Source organism: Sesamum indicum, linkage group LG7, assembly GCF_000512975.1.
Source record: "Sesamum indicum cultivar Zhongzhi No. 13 linkage group LG7, S_indicum_v1.0, whole genome shotgun sequence".
In the NCBI taxonomy this organism is placed as follows: domain Eukaryota; kingdom Viridiplantae; phylum Streptophyta; class Magnoliopsida; order Lamiales; family Pedaliaceae; genus Sesamum; species Sesamum indicum.
In genome coordinates this window covers 3,821,821-3,841,648 of record NC_026151.1, presented here as the reverse complement: position 1 = coordinate 3,841,648, position 19,828 = coordinate 3,821,821, and the positions used below count along the sequence as shown (strand labels likewise).

General features: G+C 36.4%; 5 protein-coding genes across 5 annotated transcripts in view; 1 reads left to right on the top strand and 4 right to left on the bottom strand.

Annotated features, from left to right (window-relative positions):
• The window catches only part of LOC105166146 (uncharacterized protein At1g01500), a gene marked incomplete in the record, with an annotated part of 3,084 nt that extends 1,467 nt beyond the window's left edge, over positions 1 to 1,617 (bottom strand). Inside the window, 2 exon segments of the mRNA XM_020695432.1 lie at positions 6 to 362; positions 1,224 to 1,617. Coding sequence (XP_020551091.1) covers positions 6 to 285 — 280 coding nt within the window.
• On the top strand, positions 5,170 to 6,129 carry LOC105166145 (protein FAM9A-like). Its single transcript, XM_011085387.2, has one exon. It carries the CDS (start codon positions 5,583 to 5,585, stop codon positions 5,940 to 5,942), a length of 360 nt encoding a protein of 119 aa, XP_011083689.1. The 5' UTR covers positions 5,170 to 5,582; the 3' UTR covers positions 5,943 to 6,129.
• Positions 6,307 to 10,694, bottom strand: LOC105166143 (S-adenosyl-L-methionine-dependent tRNA 4-demethylwyosine synthase). The gene is made up of 8 exons (XM_011085386.2): positions 9,602 to 10,694; positions 8,812 to 8,927; positions 8,237 to 8,412; positions 7,815 to 8,005; positions 7,632 to 7,718; positions 7,399 to 7,556; positions 7,095 to 7,305; positions 6,307 to 7,000 (listed from the first exon to the last, which is right to left on the bottom strand). Exons 1-8 carry the CDS (start codon positions 10,502 to 10,504, stop codon positions 6,860 to 6,862), a joined length of 1,983 nt encoding a protein of 660 aa, XP_011083688.1. The 5' UTR covers positions 10,505 to 10,694; the 3' UTR covers positions 6,307 to 6,859.
• Positions 11,226 to 16,280, bottom strand: LOC105166141 (probable methyltransferase PMT28). Its single transcript, XM_011085383.2, has 8 exons — positions 15,169 to 16,280; positions 14,945 to 15,094; positions 14,294 to 14,564; positions 14,099 to 14,191; positions 13,389 to 13,563; positions 12,263 to 12,505; positions 11,778 to 11,972; positions 11,226 to 11,677 (listed from the first exon to the last, which is right to left on the bottom strand). The coding sequence occupies exons 1-8, from the start codon at positions 16,021 to 16,023 to the stop codon at positions 11,479 to 11,481; spliced, it is 2,181 nt and encodes a 726-aa protein (XP_011083685.1). The 5' UTR covers positions 16,024 to 16,280; the 3' UTR covers positions 11,226 to 11,478.
• The window catches only part of LOC105166142 (DUF21 domain-containing protein At1g47330), a 5,857-nt gene continuing 3,583 nt past the window's right edge, over positions 17,555 to 19,828 (bottom strand). Inside the window, exons 9-12 of the mRNA XM_011085385.2 lie at positions 19,535 to 19,656; positions 18,933 to 19,165; positions 18,597 to 18,643; positions 17,555 to 18,368 (exon numbers count right to left, since the gene is read on the bottom strand). Coding sequence (XP_011083687.1) covers positions 18,251 to 18,368; positions 18,597 to 18,643; positions 18,933 to 19,165; positions 19,535 to 19,656 — 520 coding nt within the window. The 3' untranslated portion in view covers positions 17,555 to 18,250. The remainder of the gene's footprint in view (positions 18,369 to 18,596; positions 18,644 to 18,932; positions 19,166 to 19,534; positions 19,657 to 19,828) is intronic.

Here is a 19,828-nt window from a genome sequence, read left to right as displayed (position 1 = left end):
GATCAGATCACGTCTAAGAATACAAGACATTCCTTCGGAATCTATCGAACATCTCAGTCCATTCACTTCAAGGATTGTGTCTGGGTTCAGAGGGATGTGGTTGAGTGTGAGACATTCTGGGGTCGAATCATCAACCATAAAATTGCTGATTCTCACATAGAACACTCTTATGTCGAACCAAGGCACAGAAAACCTGCCAGATGATTGGTACAACGGGTGCCTGATAATCTGTAGGCCTGGATTGGTTAGATTTCCGTTGCCATGGAAGTCGTAAGAATTCTCCATCTTCAGGAGCTTATTTTCCACCAGATTTCTTTAAGGGCATCGATGCACCTAGATGAACGAAGCTGACGAACCCTGATCTGTATAAGCATGATAACCAATGTTTAAAAGACCAGAACAGGTAAATTCTTTGAAATGATCGGTTATAGGGGTAGATTACAAACATAAACATGTTGCACAAACTAGAGGTATCTAACAATCGCCGAAACTCTGATTATTACAAAGAAAATCAAGAACTCAAGGCCATGACTATCTCCCAAAACTTCATAGAAAAATCTATTTCCTCTACTTGAGAAACTGTCATCTGTAAGAGAAATCTGAGCTGATACTACCAGATTGTAAGAAAACCTTGACACAAGGGGAAGATAGGATCACTACTACCAGGACTAGTTCCTAAATAAAGAAAGAGGGACCTATTAATACTAACTCCTGCCAAAACAAATTCAATCTTAGGGTTCTTATCACCCCTGAAAAATAATACATAAATAAAATTGCAAAGAATTGTAGCTCAGCATCAGTGAAGAACTAAAATTTAGGGCTGAAATCAACAAATATTTATAAAAAGCAAACAATTACTCTGGTGAAACATTAGGCAGACCTATATAAAAAGGCTATAGAGCACCTAAATTTTCCCTTATGAGATCCTACAAAACACTCCTGATGGAAAGGAAAAACAAACTAACTGAAGAGGAAGTGGAAATTCCTACTAATTATAACAACAAGAACCAAGAAACATACCCAAAAAGTCCCACAAAAACTAGCTGCAATCCTTCCTCATCATCTCTCTTCTCCCAAGCAAATGAGAGAGAGAGAGAGAGAATGGGCCGGCACTGACTAGAAATACACACACGTCAAGAATCCAGCCACCCAACTCAAGAAACTCAAACGAATAAAGAACAAGACAAAAACCCAAAACAAACACAAAAGACCAAAGCGTTTACATGGCAAGAAACTTGGAACTTCCTGATAAAAGACTTATACCAAGAAATCTTGCATCCACAGCCTGCTGCACTCACATTTTTTTCAGAAAAAGATTCGCTGGGCAGCCAGAAAATCACTATCTAGGATCTTTCCTCAAAATTTCCAAGAAATGGAACACAATCAGCGTACGATCTCTCAGATTGCTTTCCTGCTTCAAGACGGGAGCTTTCGCTCTCAACCCACCAAGTTCTTGTGGCCAAAATCAAATACAGAGACCCCTTTCTTTGTATTTATGTCAACAATCAACCACAGATGTAACACAAAATAGGCTGCTTTAATTTCTATGGCTCAGTCTTCAGCTGAGCATTTGCAATGCAACTGTGAAGAAAAATCCAGAATTGACTGAATCTGAGGACACTGTTTTTTATATTAACAGCCCCACAAAAAATCTTGAAATTGTTTATTTCATTGTTGACTTGTTTTACAGAATTGGAAACAGGTTTACGGAACTGAAGTGGGGACAGTAGTCATATACATGCAAAAAAAAAAAAAAAATAGAATCCATTATCAATGCTCTATTGCACGTAGTATTAAATTTTTTATTATAAATTTTATTTTATTTTTTATTTTATTTAACATACATATATTATGTTCATAAATTAATGCAAATTTTATTTTATTTTTTACTTTATTCAGTAAACTTACACCATGTGTGCAAAAATCCGAATCGATTGTAGATGGATATAAACTCTTCGATGTCTCCTTTTATTTTTAGGTTGTTAATTGATTTTTTAATATCTAATCTAAGTGTTATTTCTCATGCAACTTTCGACTTTTCTGCTTTTAGGAACATTTATAAGCAGAAAAGATTGGACTTTTCTTAAAGTTCAAAAAATAAAAATGTACTAGAATTTTTTTATAAAATACAGTTTTATTAGGACAAACGCAAATATATTTTATTTTTTTATTTTTTATAATAATACGTGTTTAATTTATAAAAATAACATTTAACACAGATAATTTTTTGAACTGTAGTTATATAATTACATTAATATTATAATAAATGAAGAACTATATCTATATAATTAAAAATAATAAAATAAATTTATAAATAAGTAATTATATATTTAATAAGACTCGAATTTATCAGGTCGGCACCTCTAATATATAATTATTGGCGTGTAGATACGTTGATGAAGAGGGTGGGCGTAAATCTGACCTTATCCTTTGCGATTTACAATTTCCAAGGTCGGTGTCTTCCATTACACTGAAAGTGAAAGTGATGTTTAGGACTCCACTCCTAATCAGCAAAAACTTATGAAAAATCAGTACTGATTCTTGTTTCAGTGCATAACTCCAAACATGTCCAGACTACCCCCATGGCTTACAATTTGTGTAATTACCTGTATACTCTAGTTTGGAAAATTATATATTATAATCTTGAGGTTTGATTAATAAAGAGATTAATTTATTAGGCGAAAGTAAATTTTGAAAGTAATTTTTCAAACCATAAGAGGTTTACGTATAGTTACACTAAACGTTACGGGAGGAGAGTGTAATTATCCCTTCAATTTATAGTTTGAGAGACTGTGTAAAGTAAATTGATTACAATTATATTACGTCGTTCACATATTTACTGCCTTGATCTTATCCTTACACCAATTTTTCCGGACTTGCCAATAAAGATATACAACTGATGTCTACCTTAAGGGTTCGGAATATGGGTGGAAACCCATCACTATATTTGGTTTCATTTTTACTTTATCTTGGTGTGTTATGTGGAGATAGAGAGAGGAAAATAAAGATAAATAAGTATGTGTTAGAATAGTGTGTATGTTTGAATTTATTTTTTGAGGTAATATAAAATAAGTATGGTATGTTTGATGTTGTTTAGTGGGAAACAAAAACTATTGTTCATTATCAATTCATGTCTCTTTTATATATATTCATACATATGTATGAGTATGTATATAATTTTTTTAGTTGTAGGGCTTATAATTAATGTAGACTTATTTTTCCTAAAAACAAATGAGGCACTATTTCAAAACACTACCAAAACTTTCAAAACAAATCAAGACAAATATTATCTATGTTTTGGCAAATCTCGAATATGGGCCAAGAATAAAACCAAACACTATGCATGATTTTCAACCCAATCCTGTCTAGCTTTGAGTTGGATTTAATATCTTTTTTAATATGGGTTGAATATAATCTTATTTAAATAGATTATAGTTCCTACATTAGTTCTAATGGCTCTTAAATGGTTCTTCATGTTTCATTTTTAATTATATAATATAATTCATGAAAGATATGGGTTTTTAATTATATAATATAATCGAGGAGTTCAATATGGGTTTAAGTGGTTTGAATTTAATTAAACTTTATTACATTATGTGTCTTATATGAGTTTACGATAAATTTTATATGAATTGATGATGGATTTTAAAAGGGTCCAATCTATTATTACCACCGTCCCAACTCGACTTTTTTTCGATCCAATCTTTTCTGAACCCATTAATTTCAAATTTAATCAATAACCCAAATCAACCCGTCCATTTGCCACCCCTAATCTAGGCAGTGATGACTTTTGGCTATGGTTGTAGGATTTGAAGACAATAGATGAAGAACAGGTTTGATGACTTAAAAATTGTTGGGATCAAACATACAACACTGTAATTTCATCCACAAATAATTTCATAAATTTATTAGGAAAAATAAATAATCCCACTCCACCACAATTTTTTACTTTTACTTTTTCAATTATTTTTCCTTTTAGATATTATTATTAGGATAAGTATCAAAATGTAGAAAGGATATGGGTCCAGTATTCAAATATTAAAATACTTATGAAAAATATAAATATCAAAATATGACACAAATCCACGTGTGATTTCTATTAATGTTAGCAAAGATTTTCGAGTAGGAAAAAAAAAATTATTCGATATATTTAGAGCATGAGATTTACTTGTCGTAGCTTGAGGGTTTATTTCAATCAATTTCTATAATTTTTTCAAGATTTAGAATTCTTTATTTATAATTCGGTTCAATTCTTGAAATTCTAGTTCAATTTTATTTCCCAAATCAATTGAAAAAAAAATACTGCTAAAACATTTGTTTCCTCTTTTCACTGAGTAATATACTTCTTATGTATTTATTGAAAAAATACAAATAATAAAAAAATAATTAATTATTTTTAAAATATTTATTCACACAATATCTTCAGTAAGATAATACGGTTAAATTATACAAATACCTTCTTTTTTTAATTTTTTTTATAAGTATGATTCCTAAAAGGAAGTCAGCGTAATTTATCAAAAAAGTGTAGGTATAATTTACCCGAGTATGTTGTAATCGAGTTTCGACCCACCCGGACTGATAGGCAGTCCAGGGCCATACTTGGGACCAATCAGAACCAATTCGATTCTAGTCGAGCCTGAGCTGATCAAATCCACCTTTTTGTTGGGTTGATTTGTATCAATTCGATCCACTGAACATTTTAATTTACGACAGATGGAACGATTCATGTGTTGCAGCAACCTCCAAAATTACCCACACAAAGGCCACCAGGAAGCAGATACGAGTGGCCAAACCCTGACACAGCACAATGGAATTGGAACCACTACCCGAACCATTATTAAACGAGCTCTATAGAGTTTTTTTTTTATATATAATTATAAATACTCCCATTATTTAAAAAATTATAAATATCCTCTTAAAATTAATATCTACCTAACAAGTACTCTTTTATGATAGTCTATTGTAGATAAATATTTGTTAGTCGGTCATTAATTTCAAGAAATATTTATAATGTTTCAAATAATGAAACGATATTTATTATTACAATAAATTTTAGAAATGTCTATTATAATTTATCCTAAATTAGAATCGGGACAAACGACTTGGAGAATAAAAAATAAATAAAAGGCATTTTGGCTGGAAAATGGTGCATGAAAATTGTGGAAAGGGTTAAGTGAAAAATAATTGAAAAAAGGGGGACTAATTTGAAATTAAATCGAAAACTTGGGGGGCCAAAAGTGAATTTTACCCCATTACATACACATTCTTAACCATAATTAGAGAGAAAGTCTTAGCCACCCTGTTTTTCATCATCATCAACACTTGACTTCCACCTCATATTCTTCCCTCCACCGCTGTCTTTTTCTCTGCTAAAAACTCATCAACATCGACAAAGTCCTGCTGAGAAGTGGAAAAGCAAACACACACACACACACACACACAGCTTCTGCTTATTTTAATCAGCTTTTCTTCACATGCATATACATACATATATGCATACGAGTAGCAAACGAGCTGAGTCTATTAAGCTGCTAAGATGGCAGCTTTTCTGTAGTTGAATTTAGAAGCAGTTCGTACAAGTGATGATGGGGAAGAAGATGAAGAGGACAAAGGAGGTATCATCTGTAGCAATAGCAGCAGAATCGTCATCGACAGAATTAGCAGTACAGAGACAGACGCCGAGGAAAAGAGGGAGGCCCCGGAAAGTAATTCAGAAAGTTGACGAGGAAGAGGAAGAAGAACTGGTGGGCGGCGGCGGCGGCGGTTCCAAGAAAGCAACAAGTGGTGGGGAAGGAGATGAGGAGAAAAAAGTAGAGGAAATTGAAGAAGAAACGATGGGCTCAAAGGGGGAAGAAGGGGAGTCGGTGAAGCAGCAGCAGGAGGGTCTGAGGAGGAGCAGTAGAGGTAGGAGGAAGAGCAGCAAGCCCAGGAAGAGCAGCTGATATTGATCACTCAGTTTGATGTTTTGTGGTTCTTGTTTTTTGTTTGAATTGTACAGATGATGGATGATGATGGTAGGGATTAGGAGATGGGAATATGGGGTTGGGATTGGTGTCAATTATTGACTTTTGTTATGCCAAAAGAAAGAAAAGAGGAAAAGTGAATGGTGATGAAGATTAACATTCCTTATTTTTGGTTTGAATATTGGTGATGTCTGTTTCTCTCTTTCTGGAATTTTGTTTGTGTGCTGGATGTTATTATAATTTTTAGTGGAGGGGGAGGGGTAGCAGAAGTCAGTCCTTCGATTTCGGGTTTGGTTAGATTGATGTAAAGATAAGGTTGAGTTCACTGTTTTATCCCATTAAATTTGATGATGAATGATATTATTGACTGTCCAGCTTCCGACATTTTAATAAAACGATCAACTACATCATAAGATTCGCTCAAACATATTCTAACGAACAAAATAATAAGACAATAAACTACAAACTAGAGACATTACGAGGGCTCAAATCTGAAACTGTTGTCCAATGACGAGTGAGTTTTGAAACCTCAACCTTACTATTGAGCAGAATAGGCATATCCCAGGACCCGAATGTTGCTGTACACCATATCTACCAGCAAGAGTGTACTTGAAACAATGTATTTAAAACAGACAACTGCCGCAGAGTGCATACTCTAGATACCTTTTCTATACCAATTCGGTCGTTCCCCTTCTTGAGGGAGGAATGTGAACCATGAATGGCTGTCGAATAACTTAGTTATTCAAGGAAGCTACAATGCACCAAGAGAGAGGAGAAGAAATTTTACGGAACCTACATTACCACATCGCATCCTGAACCAAAATTGAAGACAAAATTGTTGGCTGTTTGAGCCAATAAGACGATTCTCATCTACGCTACATTCAAAGCAGACCTGCTTAGCGTGACGATTTGTGGTGCCGCTCTTTCCTAAAACGAGATTGCAGTGGATCGAAGCCGCCTTCTTCTGCTCCATAGACTGCCCAAGATGGTGTAGGAGCCATGTAATCCTTACTGGTAAAAGGTTCCCCAGCCGACACCTTCAGTTAAAAATTCAAAAAAATTTCATCAAACGACAACACTAATAGAATCGATGGTTTACTATCTTTAAACAAACGCAAGGAAATTACAAACCAGGTCGTGGAACTTGTCATAGTCTATCCACGTATACCATTGGCCATTGACTTTAAATTTGTCCACTTTAGCCAGAAGAACACAACATGAGTGCACGTGCTCACAAGCAACCTCATACATTCCATTGCTCTTTTGAGCCAAGGCTTCTGAAAACTCTTTTACATCAGAATGCCAGGGTACATTCTCCATCGTTAACTTTGAAGTTGCTGACCTGTAACAGAACTCAGATGTTGTGAAATTAGTGCACCATAAGTTAAGATATAAGGTAAAAATTGAAACTAAAAAGTAGGCAAGCAAATCTTACGATCCACAATATGTCACCCCTTTGATTTCAATGAAATCAGGACTTCCAACATCAAATAAGCTAGAATAGGCATCCACATCTTCCGTATTCCATCCTTTAACCAGTGTCAAGCGATACACAGTTCGCTGTTGCTTCTCCCTCAGAGATTTTAAAGAATCCTGAAAGTAATTTGGCAATACCTCAACTATGACATTCATTATAGTAAAATAACTCTGAATACGAAAGCCACTTACAATAAATCTCTCCCAAAAGTCCCCAAAGAGTGGTCTGTCAATTGCCTTCAAGCTATCCTTTGTAGCAGCATCTACGCTCACATACAACTGCATGATCGAAATAGAGAGATGTTCACCTCATACTCCAGACTTTAAAATTCTTCGTACAACTAATTGACACCAGAAAACAAGTAAAGTCAAGACCTGTGTGATAGGTTTAAGCATCTTAATTCTTTCAGGGAACTGTGCATTTGTCACGAGAAAAGTTGAGATCCGCCTTCGGTGTAGCTCATCTACGAGAGCATTGATCTCCGGATACATGATAGGTTCACCAACAAGTGACAAAGCACAATGTCTAGGAGAAAGACCCTCAGATAAACGCTCTGCCTTCACCCCTGTGGATATTAGAAATGTCTAGTCAATCATCAGAGAATGCAGTCAGATAACTCAAAGCCTCAAAGAGCAAAATAGTATGGTAAGGGGGAAAGATATAATTATTAAGCAAACGTGAATTATTGTGATCACCTGGAACCAAACTGAAGGCTGAAACCAGAGAACCATATACTAAAGTGTCCAAACAATTAGGACATCTAAACAATTAAACTAATAAAACTCATCAGACCTACCTGGAACTCCTTTCATCTGACGTATCATCTTTGTATGTAGTTCAATGGCAGTGTCAACGATCACCAATGGATCATCCATCTTCCATTTCCAGCTTTTGCCGACAGGATTTGTGTGATGTCTCCAACAAAACACACATTTATTTGCACATGCTAAACTTGGGGTGGTTTCCATGCACCTTGAGAAATGTAAAATTCCAAGTTATATATACAGAAGAAGGGAAATATTTATTAAACTAATAGAAGTCAGCCATACGAAAATGGAATACAGCAAACACTTATACAGCTGCCATCATATTTGCATAACTACGCTGACTCCTCTGGACTTAACAGAAGATGCAACTCTTAAAACCTTTTTTTTCTCCCTGACAGGAAGTTCTATCAATGAAGTTGATTTTGAAACTCCAGAAAATCGAATAACTAAGACATTATAGATCTGATAGCTATGACTTTGCAGGTGATCAATTGGGACCACAATAGAAAATTTTACATTAGAAGATGTAAATACCGTCCAAATTTGTCGAAGTCCTCAATGTTCAATTCTCTAAAGCTTAAAACACAAGCAAGATAAACCATACCTGTGACTCTCAATGCCATAAAAAGAGTGCTTATAACAACCTCCACGCCCTCTAAGCTGGGACTTGGTCCATCTACAGAGTTTAACCCCACTGTGAGAACCAATGATTTTATACCCCTGCCAAGAACATTAGCTAGTTAAGACAATCAGTCAATATAAGAAGAGAACTGTTTGTTTTTCAATCATCATAGGTGTTCATTAGTTGTTTGACAGTAATCAGATTATGGGGCATTGCATCCAGATGGTGTTATTGTCTTGAGAATGAGAAAGAAATTATTGATAAATGATAAAAGTTACTAGTGACAGAACAAATATTAGGTATAACTACAAGAAGTCAATGCTCAAAGCTATAGAATTTGGTTCGATCCAAGGATAACTTTATAAGATGAAGATGCGATGAACCAGAAGCATGATAACAGACATCATTAAGGTTGGCCATCTATACGAATCCATGGAGTACAAAGTCCAAAGACAATATTCATCGCATCACATTCAGCAAGTAAACTACAGCACATGAAAGCCGGGAACGAGTAGTAAACAGAGTGGACTAATTCTAATTGTTTCTAACTTGGGAGCAAAATAGAAAAATGAAAGTACGTCATATGACATAACATACATGATCAGACACATATAATCTAAGAAGATTTGATTTTTATATTTGAAAAGATATCAAAAGAAATATGGAAACCACCAATTATTTTTAAAGTCACCAATAAACACAGCTTAATGCATTCACAGCACCACCTCCAGTAGAGCTTCGGAAATAGAAAACGGAAATTCTAAAAGTTTACCTGCTTCTCTAAATTTGCCCTTAACACTGGCGTCACCATTTCTTTCTCCCCATTTAATACCTCACCATTTACTTTTCCATTAGCCTTAGTTGCCACAACTGATCTTCTTGAAGGACCTTTTCCTGCAATGTCCTCGAGATCAACGATGGCTGAATCACCACCATTCTCTGCATCCTCATCATCGTCTTCCTCACTAAACTCACCTTCACCTTCACTTTCACACTCAACCCCATAATTTTCAAAATGCTGCCCATTCTCTCCTAATTTATCCTTCAAAACCCCAACAACCTTCTTACTCCACAGATCAAACACCTCATCCAAATCCGCCTCATCCACATCCCCCTCCCCCAACTCCACCAGCTCACTCGCCCCGAGCTTCCGCAACTTCACTGAAACACCCCTGGCCACAGCATTATACGTTTCACCATAACTCCTGCTCCCCACCCCAAAAACGGCATATTTACATTCCTTCAGCACCAGGGCCCCAACCCTAAAATCATCAGCGCTCTCCGTTAACCAATTTACCAAAAAGACTCCATTTTCAGGGGCCCCACCATTTTCCCAAGTGGAAGCAACAATCAAAACAAGAGATTCTTTACATAAATCCTCAGGCTCATAGTCCTTGGGATCAACAAGATCAAAGGGAAGATCGTTGAGGGTTAAGAGCGCATGGAGACGCTGCGCTAGGTTCTTGGAAGTGTCGGTTTGCGATAGGAACAAAAGTTTCCCTCTTTTATAAGAAGCAGGGTTCCCGCATCGCAAACCTGGTCCTGTGACGGCTTGGCAGAGGCGCGTGAGGAGGCGGCTGTGGCGGTGGCGCGATTTGTACAGGAAGTAGAAGGTGGCCGTGGCGGAGAGGAGGGTGAGGAGAGTGAGGCGGGTAGGGGGAAGTGATGGGTACATCGTTGGGAATTGATTCCAAAGTGTTCGCGGAATCAGGGGAGAATCGAGTGAGGACTGCTAATCCTGAGGTTTTTGAATCCCTCAGTCCCTGCCGGTGAGGGGTTTTTGCAATTCCGTTTTAGCTGGTGTTTTCTAAGAAGCGCGTTTCGCAATAGCGGCGAAAGCACAAATTTTGTGAAAACCCAAAGTTTGCATGTCAATGCTCTCTGATGAAGTGCATGGAACATGAATAACTCACATTTCACGATAATGTCTTATTCTAGCAGTCTCTCGTAAATAAGTTTGTGATAATAGGTTTGAATTTACAAAATATATGAATATTTATATTATTTAATGTGAGTTTATTTTATTGGATATTGTGTTGTAATAAAAATTTATCTCAAAAAAAAAAAAAAAGAAGAAAGAAATGGACATCATGTGAATTATGAATGATTTTACGCTTTGCCAAAACTTTTTTTTTTTTTTTTCTCAACTTTGCTATATGTAATTGTTTTTTATCGATTTTTTTAGAAAGAGTCCTATCCTTTCAACTATAATCATTTTTCAAGTAATCTCTGCCTCAAAACTTTCTTGACCATTTTATTGAACAATCTTCATATTGTATTCTGTCAAAGGAGAGGTATCAATGGATTTTGAAACTGGAGCGCTCACAATTCACAAGCTTTACAGACAAGAGAAAGACCAAAGTTGTATGAATGCATGAATGAAGAAGACACAAATCTTGCTATACAAAATTCAGTTTCTCCTTTCAATAATATGCAACAGTGACTCCAGAAGTTAGTGTACAACAGCCTCGGTCGAGTAATCATCTATTCGAGTTCAGAAAAGAATACAATGAAAACGAGAAAAACTCAAGAACAAAGTTATTGCAAAATTGGTTTGAGAGGAATGGGGAGATTTACCCTTCCTTCGTATACGTGGTCAAGTATTATCAATAAGATAGAAAATGTACAATGCTAGCTGTGATAACACAATCAGGGCCGCCACATGGTTTTCTGGGCGCATAGGATGCCTTCCTTATCTTGTGCAAAAGTCATTCTGATTTCCCAGTGGAGGCTTCTCAAGATTTCTTCTAGAGGATTAAGAATTTCTACTTTGTCGCGAACAATTGCCCAACCTCCAGGCCTTAGTATGCGGTCCATCTCGACAACAATCACTATGGGCTGCTTACATCTGAAAAAGAATGAGATGAGTAACATTTCGGTAGTAGTGAAAGAACCACTCGACGCTTACTGATGAGGAAACAAATGAAGTTAGAAAATTTCCTCAGTACCTGTTCTTAAGCCTTGAGAAGAGATGATCAGCATGGAGAAGGTCATAAGACCTTGGGTAAGTACCGAAAGATTCACACCAGTCATGGTAAATGCCGACAAGCCCACGTTCAAAAATTATGGGAAGTGTATCTGGTGCATGAACTGGGACCACGTTCATAACCCAAACCTTCTGGTCCAAAAGTGCAGCTGCAAATCTGTACAAGTATCAAGAAAGTTACGAGTGTGTGCACTTCAGTGATCAATTATTGCCATATAAAGTGTTAAGAGAACAACCAACACAGAAACACAGAATATATAAGCATTCTTTGCAATACATTTTCTGTTCAGTTGATATGAAATCACCTTCTTATTTATTCTTGTCGTCTCTTCCTCTAATTTTTTTGTTTTGGTTCTGTGTATTGATAATCGCAAAAGAGGGTTGGGAGAATGTTGGCCTCAAATGCAAATAGAGTAGTAGAATGATATAATTATTTGAGTAGCTCACCCTCCACTTATGGCTTTCATGTCCATTACATTCCTGATAGTCGACCAATCGATGCCCATTCCTATTAGATAAGAATTGTTCACAATAGCTTTCCAGTGCTTAGTGTCGGCAATCAATTTCTCTCTGTTGTTCATCCAGTCGGGAAAGGTATGAAGCCTCTTTGGCCATTCTGCAGGCCACTCAGTCCCACGTTGTTCAATGGCTTCCGGAATGGTGTGCAGACAAGTTTTCAGTGGAATATACCTGTAACAAGTGATGTAAAAGTAGACAGATGAAAAACCATGGGGTTAATTCACACTGATGAAACATCAATCGTCGCAAATTAATTCAATACTTTGGTAGGCCCTTTGTATGAAAATACAGCATATATCGTGGCCAAATTATGGTCCAACGTGGCATTTTCAGCGACTAAGAGACAATCACAGAATCAAATAAATTGGTTATTCAGTTCTTTTCATAGCTTAAGATTGACAAGATGGAGTTCAGAGGAACTCCAGGTTATTGACGAGATGAACTAGCATGTTAAACAGTGAACATTGTGCAGAAGCTTCAGTATTAATTACATGTGGATAAAGCTACTTATATCCGAGCTTGAATGGTAATTATATCAGCCGCAAACCAACCTTAAAATTGTTATCTGAGGATGCATAAAAAATGCCAGTCAGACACATTTATACACAGTTTTATCAATAGTAAAGCTCTCAGCCAGCAAGTTAGTGCAAAACTGCAACACTTAATTGCCGGAAGTTGTAAGTAATGGAAACTACAAGAGAAGTTCAGGCAACTGACAGAGCTCCAAATTCTCAGTAGATTAGGGAATGAATGACATTAGACCTAGGATGATGAACAGTCTTGGTTTGCAGAATAACTTAAACCAATAAAACCAAGTATGCTGAACCATTGCTAGCAAAGCCTCTCAAGTAAAGTGTTTATCTAGCATCTTCCCACATATTCTGCATAGTTGCATTAATATCCTCTACATCACTTATGTTGTGCTGCTGAATGTAAAGTTCTCCATCACAAACTTGTGTAATGTAAACAGCGGGATGTTATAGTAGTTTCAATCAGCAGCAGGAGAAAATTTTGGCAGTCTAGTTAATCATGGGAGGGAGAAAGCAATACTCACCAGGCAGCATCGGGGTTCTCATTTTCCTTGCAGAGAGGTGGTACTTTCTTTCGTCTCAGTTCATATATGTCATTCATTTCTGGCTTTTGATATATCTTGACACCTATGTCACTAACCTCATCGGTTTTATCAGCTAGGATGTTCCAACAAATCGATACCGTCAATGTGGACCAAGCTGGAAAATGGATGTAGGAAAGATGTTCACATCCTTACATGGCAAGACCAATGGTACAAAATTCTAGAGATCAACGAGCTGAGGTCAAATCATGTTCGTTTTGGAACTTAGAACTAAATATTTCATTGAATAAGAGTTGCTAACATGCTTGAAAAAATCATGATCTCTTTTCTCCAATTTCCATTGCTGGGTATACCCAGCATCAGAAATAAGTACTAGAGGAATTCGAAACCTGCTGATAAATATAAAAGCAAGTTCTGAAGCTAATACTGTAAGTGCAAAGAAAGGGAGTATGTATCATTAGTTTGTGCAATTAAAACTCCAGGAAATGTTATAAAAATCTGAGGACCCAGTCACATGTTTTCAAGTAATGAATCAAGAATTTACAGCCTATCAGATCATTAATGAAGGAAAGAGCGAACACGCAGGGCAGAGCTATTCTTACAGTTATTTTCATGAGAAACTTTGATCTGTCAACACAAACAAACACAACAATGTGAAAGTGTTCGCACTCATGGAAATTTAGACAGCAAACCTTCTTCAGCTTCAATACTGTTATGCTTTGTTGATAAAATGAAATACCCTCCAGGTCTCAGTATCCTATTCATCTCAAGGATAAGTTTACCACCTGAAATGAATTCAAATTTTAACATCTTTCTGAATTTAAAGCTCACAATGGTATATAGGCAAAAGAAAGGATGACTAAGAAGCAGTCTATAGTGATGCAAACCATTTGAATGCCAAGAAACACTGCATTCACTGCAATGAATTGCATCGAAGACTCCACTTGGAAAACGAAGCCTTCGAGTTGCAAAAGGGCTAACTACTGCAGGGAATCCACGCTCAAGGGCAACTTGTGCTAGGTCCACTAGGTCATCTTTCAAGCCGAGTGTAAGTGTGAAGACATCCTTCTCAAGTAGAGAAGCTCCAAAGCTCGAATCTTTACATCCCATATCTAGAACAATGCGAATGTTTTTTCCCCATTCAATGTCTGGTACCATCTACAAGCCACCGAATTCCACAAACATCAAATATGCAAGATGCCATGTGTGAGAAGGATGGCAATCAATAAGACATGCTGTTGTAAATTTAGATGCAAATAATACAGCAATTATGGATTATTCAAACAAAAACGCATAGCAATATGGCATCATGGAGCAACTTATAACTCAATTCAGTAAAAACAAATTTGACAAATTTCAAGATCATCCTTTTGTCATAAAGCTTCAAATTAGTGTTGGCAAGTTCTTTTGCATCAAGTTTACCCCTTCACTCAAAGAATTAAGCAGAAGCATATATTTTGTTTTAGAGATAGATATTAACTTTTTTACTTACAAGAGGACAAAATATTATACTATGTCAAACCAGAAGTAGGGTTCACCTCTTCTATGGAGTCTAGATAGTGCTGAATTCCACCCTTGAATACAGACTGATTCTGTGGAAAAGTGAGATATTCTCCAGATTCTACCAACCAATCCTGTGCCTTAATATATGCAGCTAATTTTGGATGTGCCACATTTTGATACAATATCTGCAAGAAACTTAGAATCAACCATATATGAGATCTAATTAATCAAGTATCCAAGATAAAGTCATGAATACCACCTTTGTTTTGCTTTCAGGCCAGCGCACTGGATCCCCGTAACCATCATGGGGAAGGGGAACAAGACACATAACAGCTGATCTAGGGCAACTCCTTTCGTGATGCCGGTAACTCAGCAATCTTCCCGTGGCAGATTCAATATCAATGCAAGGAATGTAGTTCTGCTTGCTCCTTGTGTTGCATAATTTCCACGTATATTGTACTTTAGGATCAAATACTGGACCCAATTTCTTCTTCTTCTTTCTGTTCCTCAATCCTCCATCATCTTCATCAACAGCTTCCTGATCCAAGTCATCTGTATCAATCAAATCAACATTTCTTTCCACAGTCTCATTTGCATTGACATCACTATCCACATCTTCACCTTCTTTATCATTCCCTTCATTGTCCTCCTTTTCTTTAATTACCTCCTCCACCTCAGATCCCTCATTTTCTTGATTTTCCTTTTCACCCCCCTTTTCCGGCAACTTTGTATTTCCATCACCACTTTTCCCAGAAGCTTTAGCATTCAAGTTTTCTGGCTTTTTCTCAGGCTTCAATGGCACAGACCCATTATTAATTTTCTTGTCTTTGTCATCCAATCCAGACCTAAATCTCCGGTCATCACTTTCTTGGCCTTTCTTCGGTTCAATCTTGTTAGAATGAGTTTGAAAATCACTGACTTTCCAATTCGATGCAGGTACTGGCTCAGCAATATCATCAAAACTTTCCCTTTGAGAAGTCACTGAAAAATTTGAAAACAGAGACCACACAAGTACAAAACACAGGCCCAAGATTACAACTGCTGACAACTTCACGCAGAACCCATACGACTGATAAGAGCGCTTCACTTGGCGCCCAAATCTTGCTATAGCCATATCTTTCTCTCTCTAACCCCAAGAATTTCCTCCCAAGATATCAACTTCAAATCAAGTTTCAGCCAAAAATAAAGACTTAAAAACAGTGAAAGATTAGCTCAGCTGAAGTAAAACCACCTGGAGGCAACTGGAGCAATAACAAGAAAATGAAGTTATAACTGTAAAGAAGTAGAAGTGAAGGAAGATCCAGAAGCAGAATTTTGAAGCACAAAAAGCCCACATTTGGGGGATGTCCCTTCTGATGCATTTAAATTAAGTTAATTAACTGATGTTAAATCTTAGACCACCCTTCAAAGAATGACAAATTTTCGATGAACCCATGATGGAATAAAGTTAGAAAAGTGATCTTTTTGGAAGGGCTGTTTGGTAATTGAAGGCCCCATCTATCCAACCTCAAATATTTTTGAAAATGCTAATTCTTTATAGATAGGGATAATTACACGCCTCTTCCCCGAGGTTTGATGTAATTACATATAAACTTCATGTGGTTTGAAAAATTATACTTAGCACTTTGATATTTATTTTCGTCTAACAAATAAGTCCTCCCGTTAGTAAAAATTTACCGAATTTGTTAATATTAACAAAAAGAAATGAAAAAAGATCTATGATTACCTCCGATTGACTTATTACTGATTTATTGCATATTTTTATGATCAAATTACCTTCATACTTTTTCATGCATTAATGCATGAGCGGTGGTATATTTTCACTATTATAAAAATAGTTTAATCAGAAAAAAAATATTTTACCTGCAATAAGTCAGTAATAAATCAATTAAGGGTAAATGTCAATTTTTATTCAATTTTTTTGTTAATATCAACAAATCTGATAAATTTTGACTAATGGAGGGACTTATTTGTTAGACGAAAACAAACATCAGGAGTGCTAGAAGCAATTTTCCAAATTACAGAAAATTTACATATAATTACACCAAGTCTCATGGGAGGGGAGTGTAAGTATGCCTTATAGACATAATCATCAAGAATTTAAAAAGGCACTCGTGGATAAAGAGAGAAAAGGAGGAGAGCACAAGTTTTTATTTAGGATTGATCACTACAAAAACGGTTTGCGATGTCATTCTCATCACTAACCAGACCACTAAAAATCAGCGTTGGGCTAAGGTTCTTGCATTTCAGTTCGGACATTGTTAATACATATATTGCTAGAAGAAGGTGGAGAGAGCTCTGTCCGAGTCCATGGCCTGTCAGCTGTGACTAACATGTGGGAAGGGTTTTTATGCCATTGTTTAAAGTGTGCTCGTTTCTCTCTTAAATTTCAAACACAACTATTACTTGCAATTGATGCATCAGAAAACTGGCCATTCAAAGCTAATTAATTTCTAATAACAACCTTTTTAAAAGTTAATTCAAGCTCCAAACAAGCAGTACTTTGATTGACTTGACAGCAAGCATTTACATTCAACACCACCATTTTCCGCATATCAAAAACGCTATGAAAGTTTTCTTTAGACGAGCTATTATATTTCATAAGATTGACTAATTTCCAAACTTTCAAGAAATTTTCCAAATAATTATCGTCCGAAATAGTATGTATATTCATATAGGATAAATTACATTCTCACCCCTTAAGTTAGACCTAATTACACAAACCCTCCTAACATTTGCAAGATTATAAATACATCCCATAAGGACTTCAGGTTGTAATTATAATTATAAGTACAGCTCTTATTTAAAGGCAAAACCCCTCAAGAAGTGTACTGTAATGTTATGAAACACATGAAATATTTGTGTAATTAAACCTAACTTCAAGGACTATCAATATAATTTACCCAAATGAAAACTTTGACATATTGGCTTAGCCGAACTGCAGCATGAGGTTGACATAGATTCTTGATGAAAGCTCTACAGTGCAACTTCAAGCAACAACATCAGCACATTCTTGGCTGCTCAACAGCTTAAACTTGAATCCAGCCAGGCCACTGTTTACCTCTACAGCAATAAAGTCATTAAGACTAAGTTCTGGATTTAGAGTTGATTTAACTATCACATTACCAGGAAATAACCGATCCGAACTACTGGAACTTATGAGACTCTTTACAAATTGTCTTTGGGAACTATATGTGCAGGTCATTAAACGGTGGACGGACTTAATAGGGCCTTGATCAAGATCACTAATCACGCTATGATCTGATGGTGAACGGCTAAATTGGATCGAGCCCATTTTAGAACCACACCGACATGTATATGTGTTGATGTAGCGGTCGGTGCTATTGTGGAGTACTGGAAGCAACTGATTGAAGAGGAGGTGCTGAAGTTGGAGGTAAAGCTTGAATGGAGTTTAACTGAGGAGCCTTATCCTGAGAAGCATTCATGTTAATCTTTATCCTGCAAAAGAGAAACATCCGATTATTTTATTTGGTTTCTGCCCATCAGTTTTACATTTTCAGTCTAGTGTCAAACTTGCTTTACACTAAACAGCTCAGTCTAGCGGTCTCCCAACATTTTTGCAGAGAAGCTTCTGCATATGTTTCGGCCTCTGACTCACATTTTTCACATGTTTGCAAGATTCAAACAATTTTATTTCAGAGATTAACATGGAAGAAAGAATTTTACCTGTTATGTATGTTCACATATTCATCTGTTTCGTCCAGTATCTCCTCCTGCCACAAGAAGCAAAGGTAGCGATAGAAATAGGTGAGCCGAAGCAAAGATTACTAACAATAGGTGTCTGACAGTTTTATCTGCTAAAGAGGAGTACTCATACTTAGTAGAACTGTTCATGAGATATTATTTAATATTCGCATTACGTTAGCATGGGGCAAATTGTTCTTGAAAAACAAGGGGAGTAAAAAAACCACGCCATTTTTCTTAATAATTGACAAAAATGAGAAAGGAGTTTGGAAGAGTTAGCTGCTTTTTCTCAAGAGATTAACTCGAATGTAGGAGTACCTGAAGAAGTTCCTCAATGACATCTTCCATGGTAATAACACCAACTACTTCTTGATCAGGTGAAAACTCAGGAATCGGAGAGGTATCCAAATCCAAAATACAAAACGAACAGCCCCTGTGTCTCTTCTTGAAAGCAGGAGTAGATGGAGGACTTTTCTTCACTTGATCATCAGCCTTATTGAAGATGGAGTCAGATTCATTTGAGATGGATTTTATTGCAAAGTTCTGATTATCTGCAACAGGGCATAAATTATCTAGTAAACTGATGCATGTCGGTAAAAACAAACACATTTGAATCTTTACGAGAAGCGAAAGTAGGAGAACAAAAATGATGGGAGATGTGAAACTCAAGTCCTACTTGATAAAAGGAATGCTCATACAAAATACTTGAAGGTTTCAGTAAGTGAAAACCAGAAATGAATGTGACTTTCTGTTGGCAACGTACTCAAAGAGAAATAAATAACTTCAATCGATCGTGTTACACCAGAAAAATCAAGGAAATAATGGGAGGTTAATTTCTTTTAACTACCCCTCCCTCCACACAACTATAAAAGAAAATATATAAATCCTGCTGTATAAGCATGGCTTCTCAATGTCTATACCTTCTTTAGTTTTCTGCAATGTCTCTTTCGTTTGTTTTGAATCCTTATAGACAACAGCAAGGTGGCTGTGACCCTTCTGGAATTCATTCAGAATATCATAAAGGGGCATGTTTTCTGAGACCCTGAAATCATACAAGGAAATGCATGAGAAATTAGCTAACTTTGAATTGGAGGGGTGTGAATGAACAGAGAGAGGATGCAAATACAAAATGAGTTCGGTGTGCAGTTATTAAGAAAAGACAAACTAGCATGTCCTCTAGCACCAAGTTTTACATATTTGATGGAACTAATCTG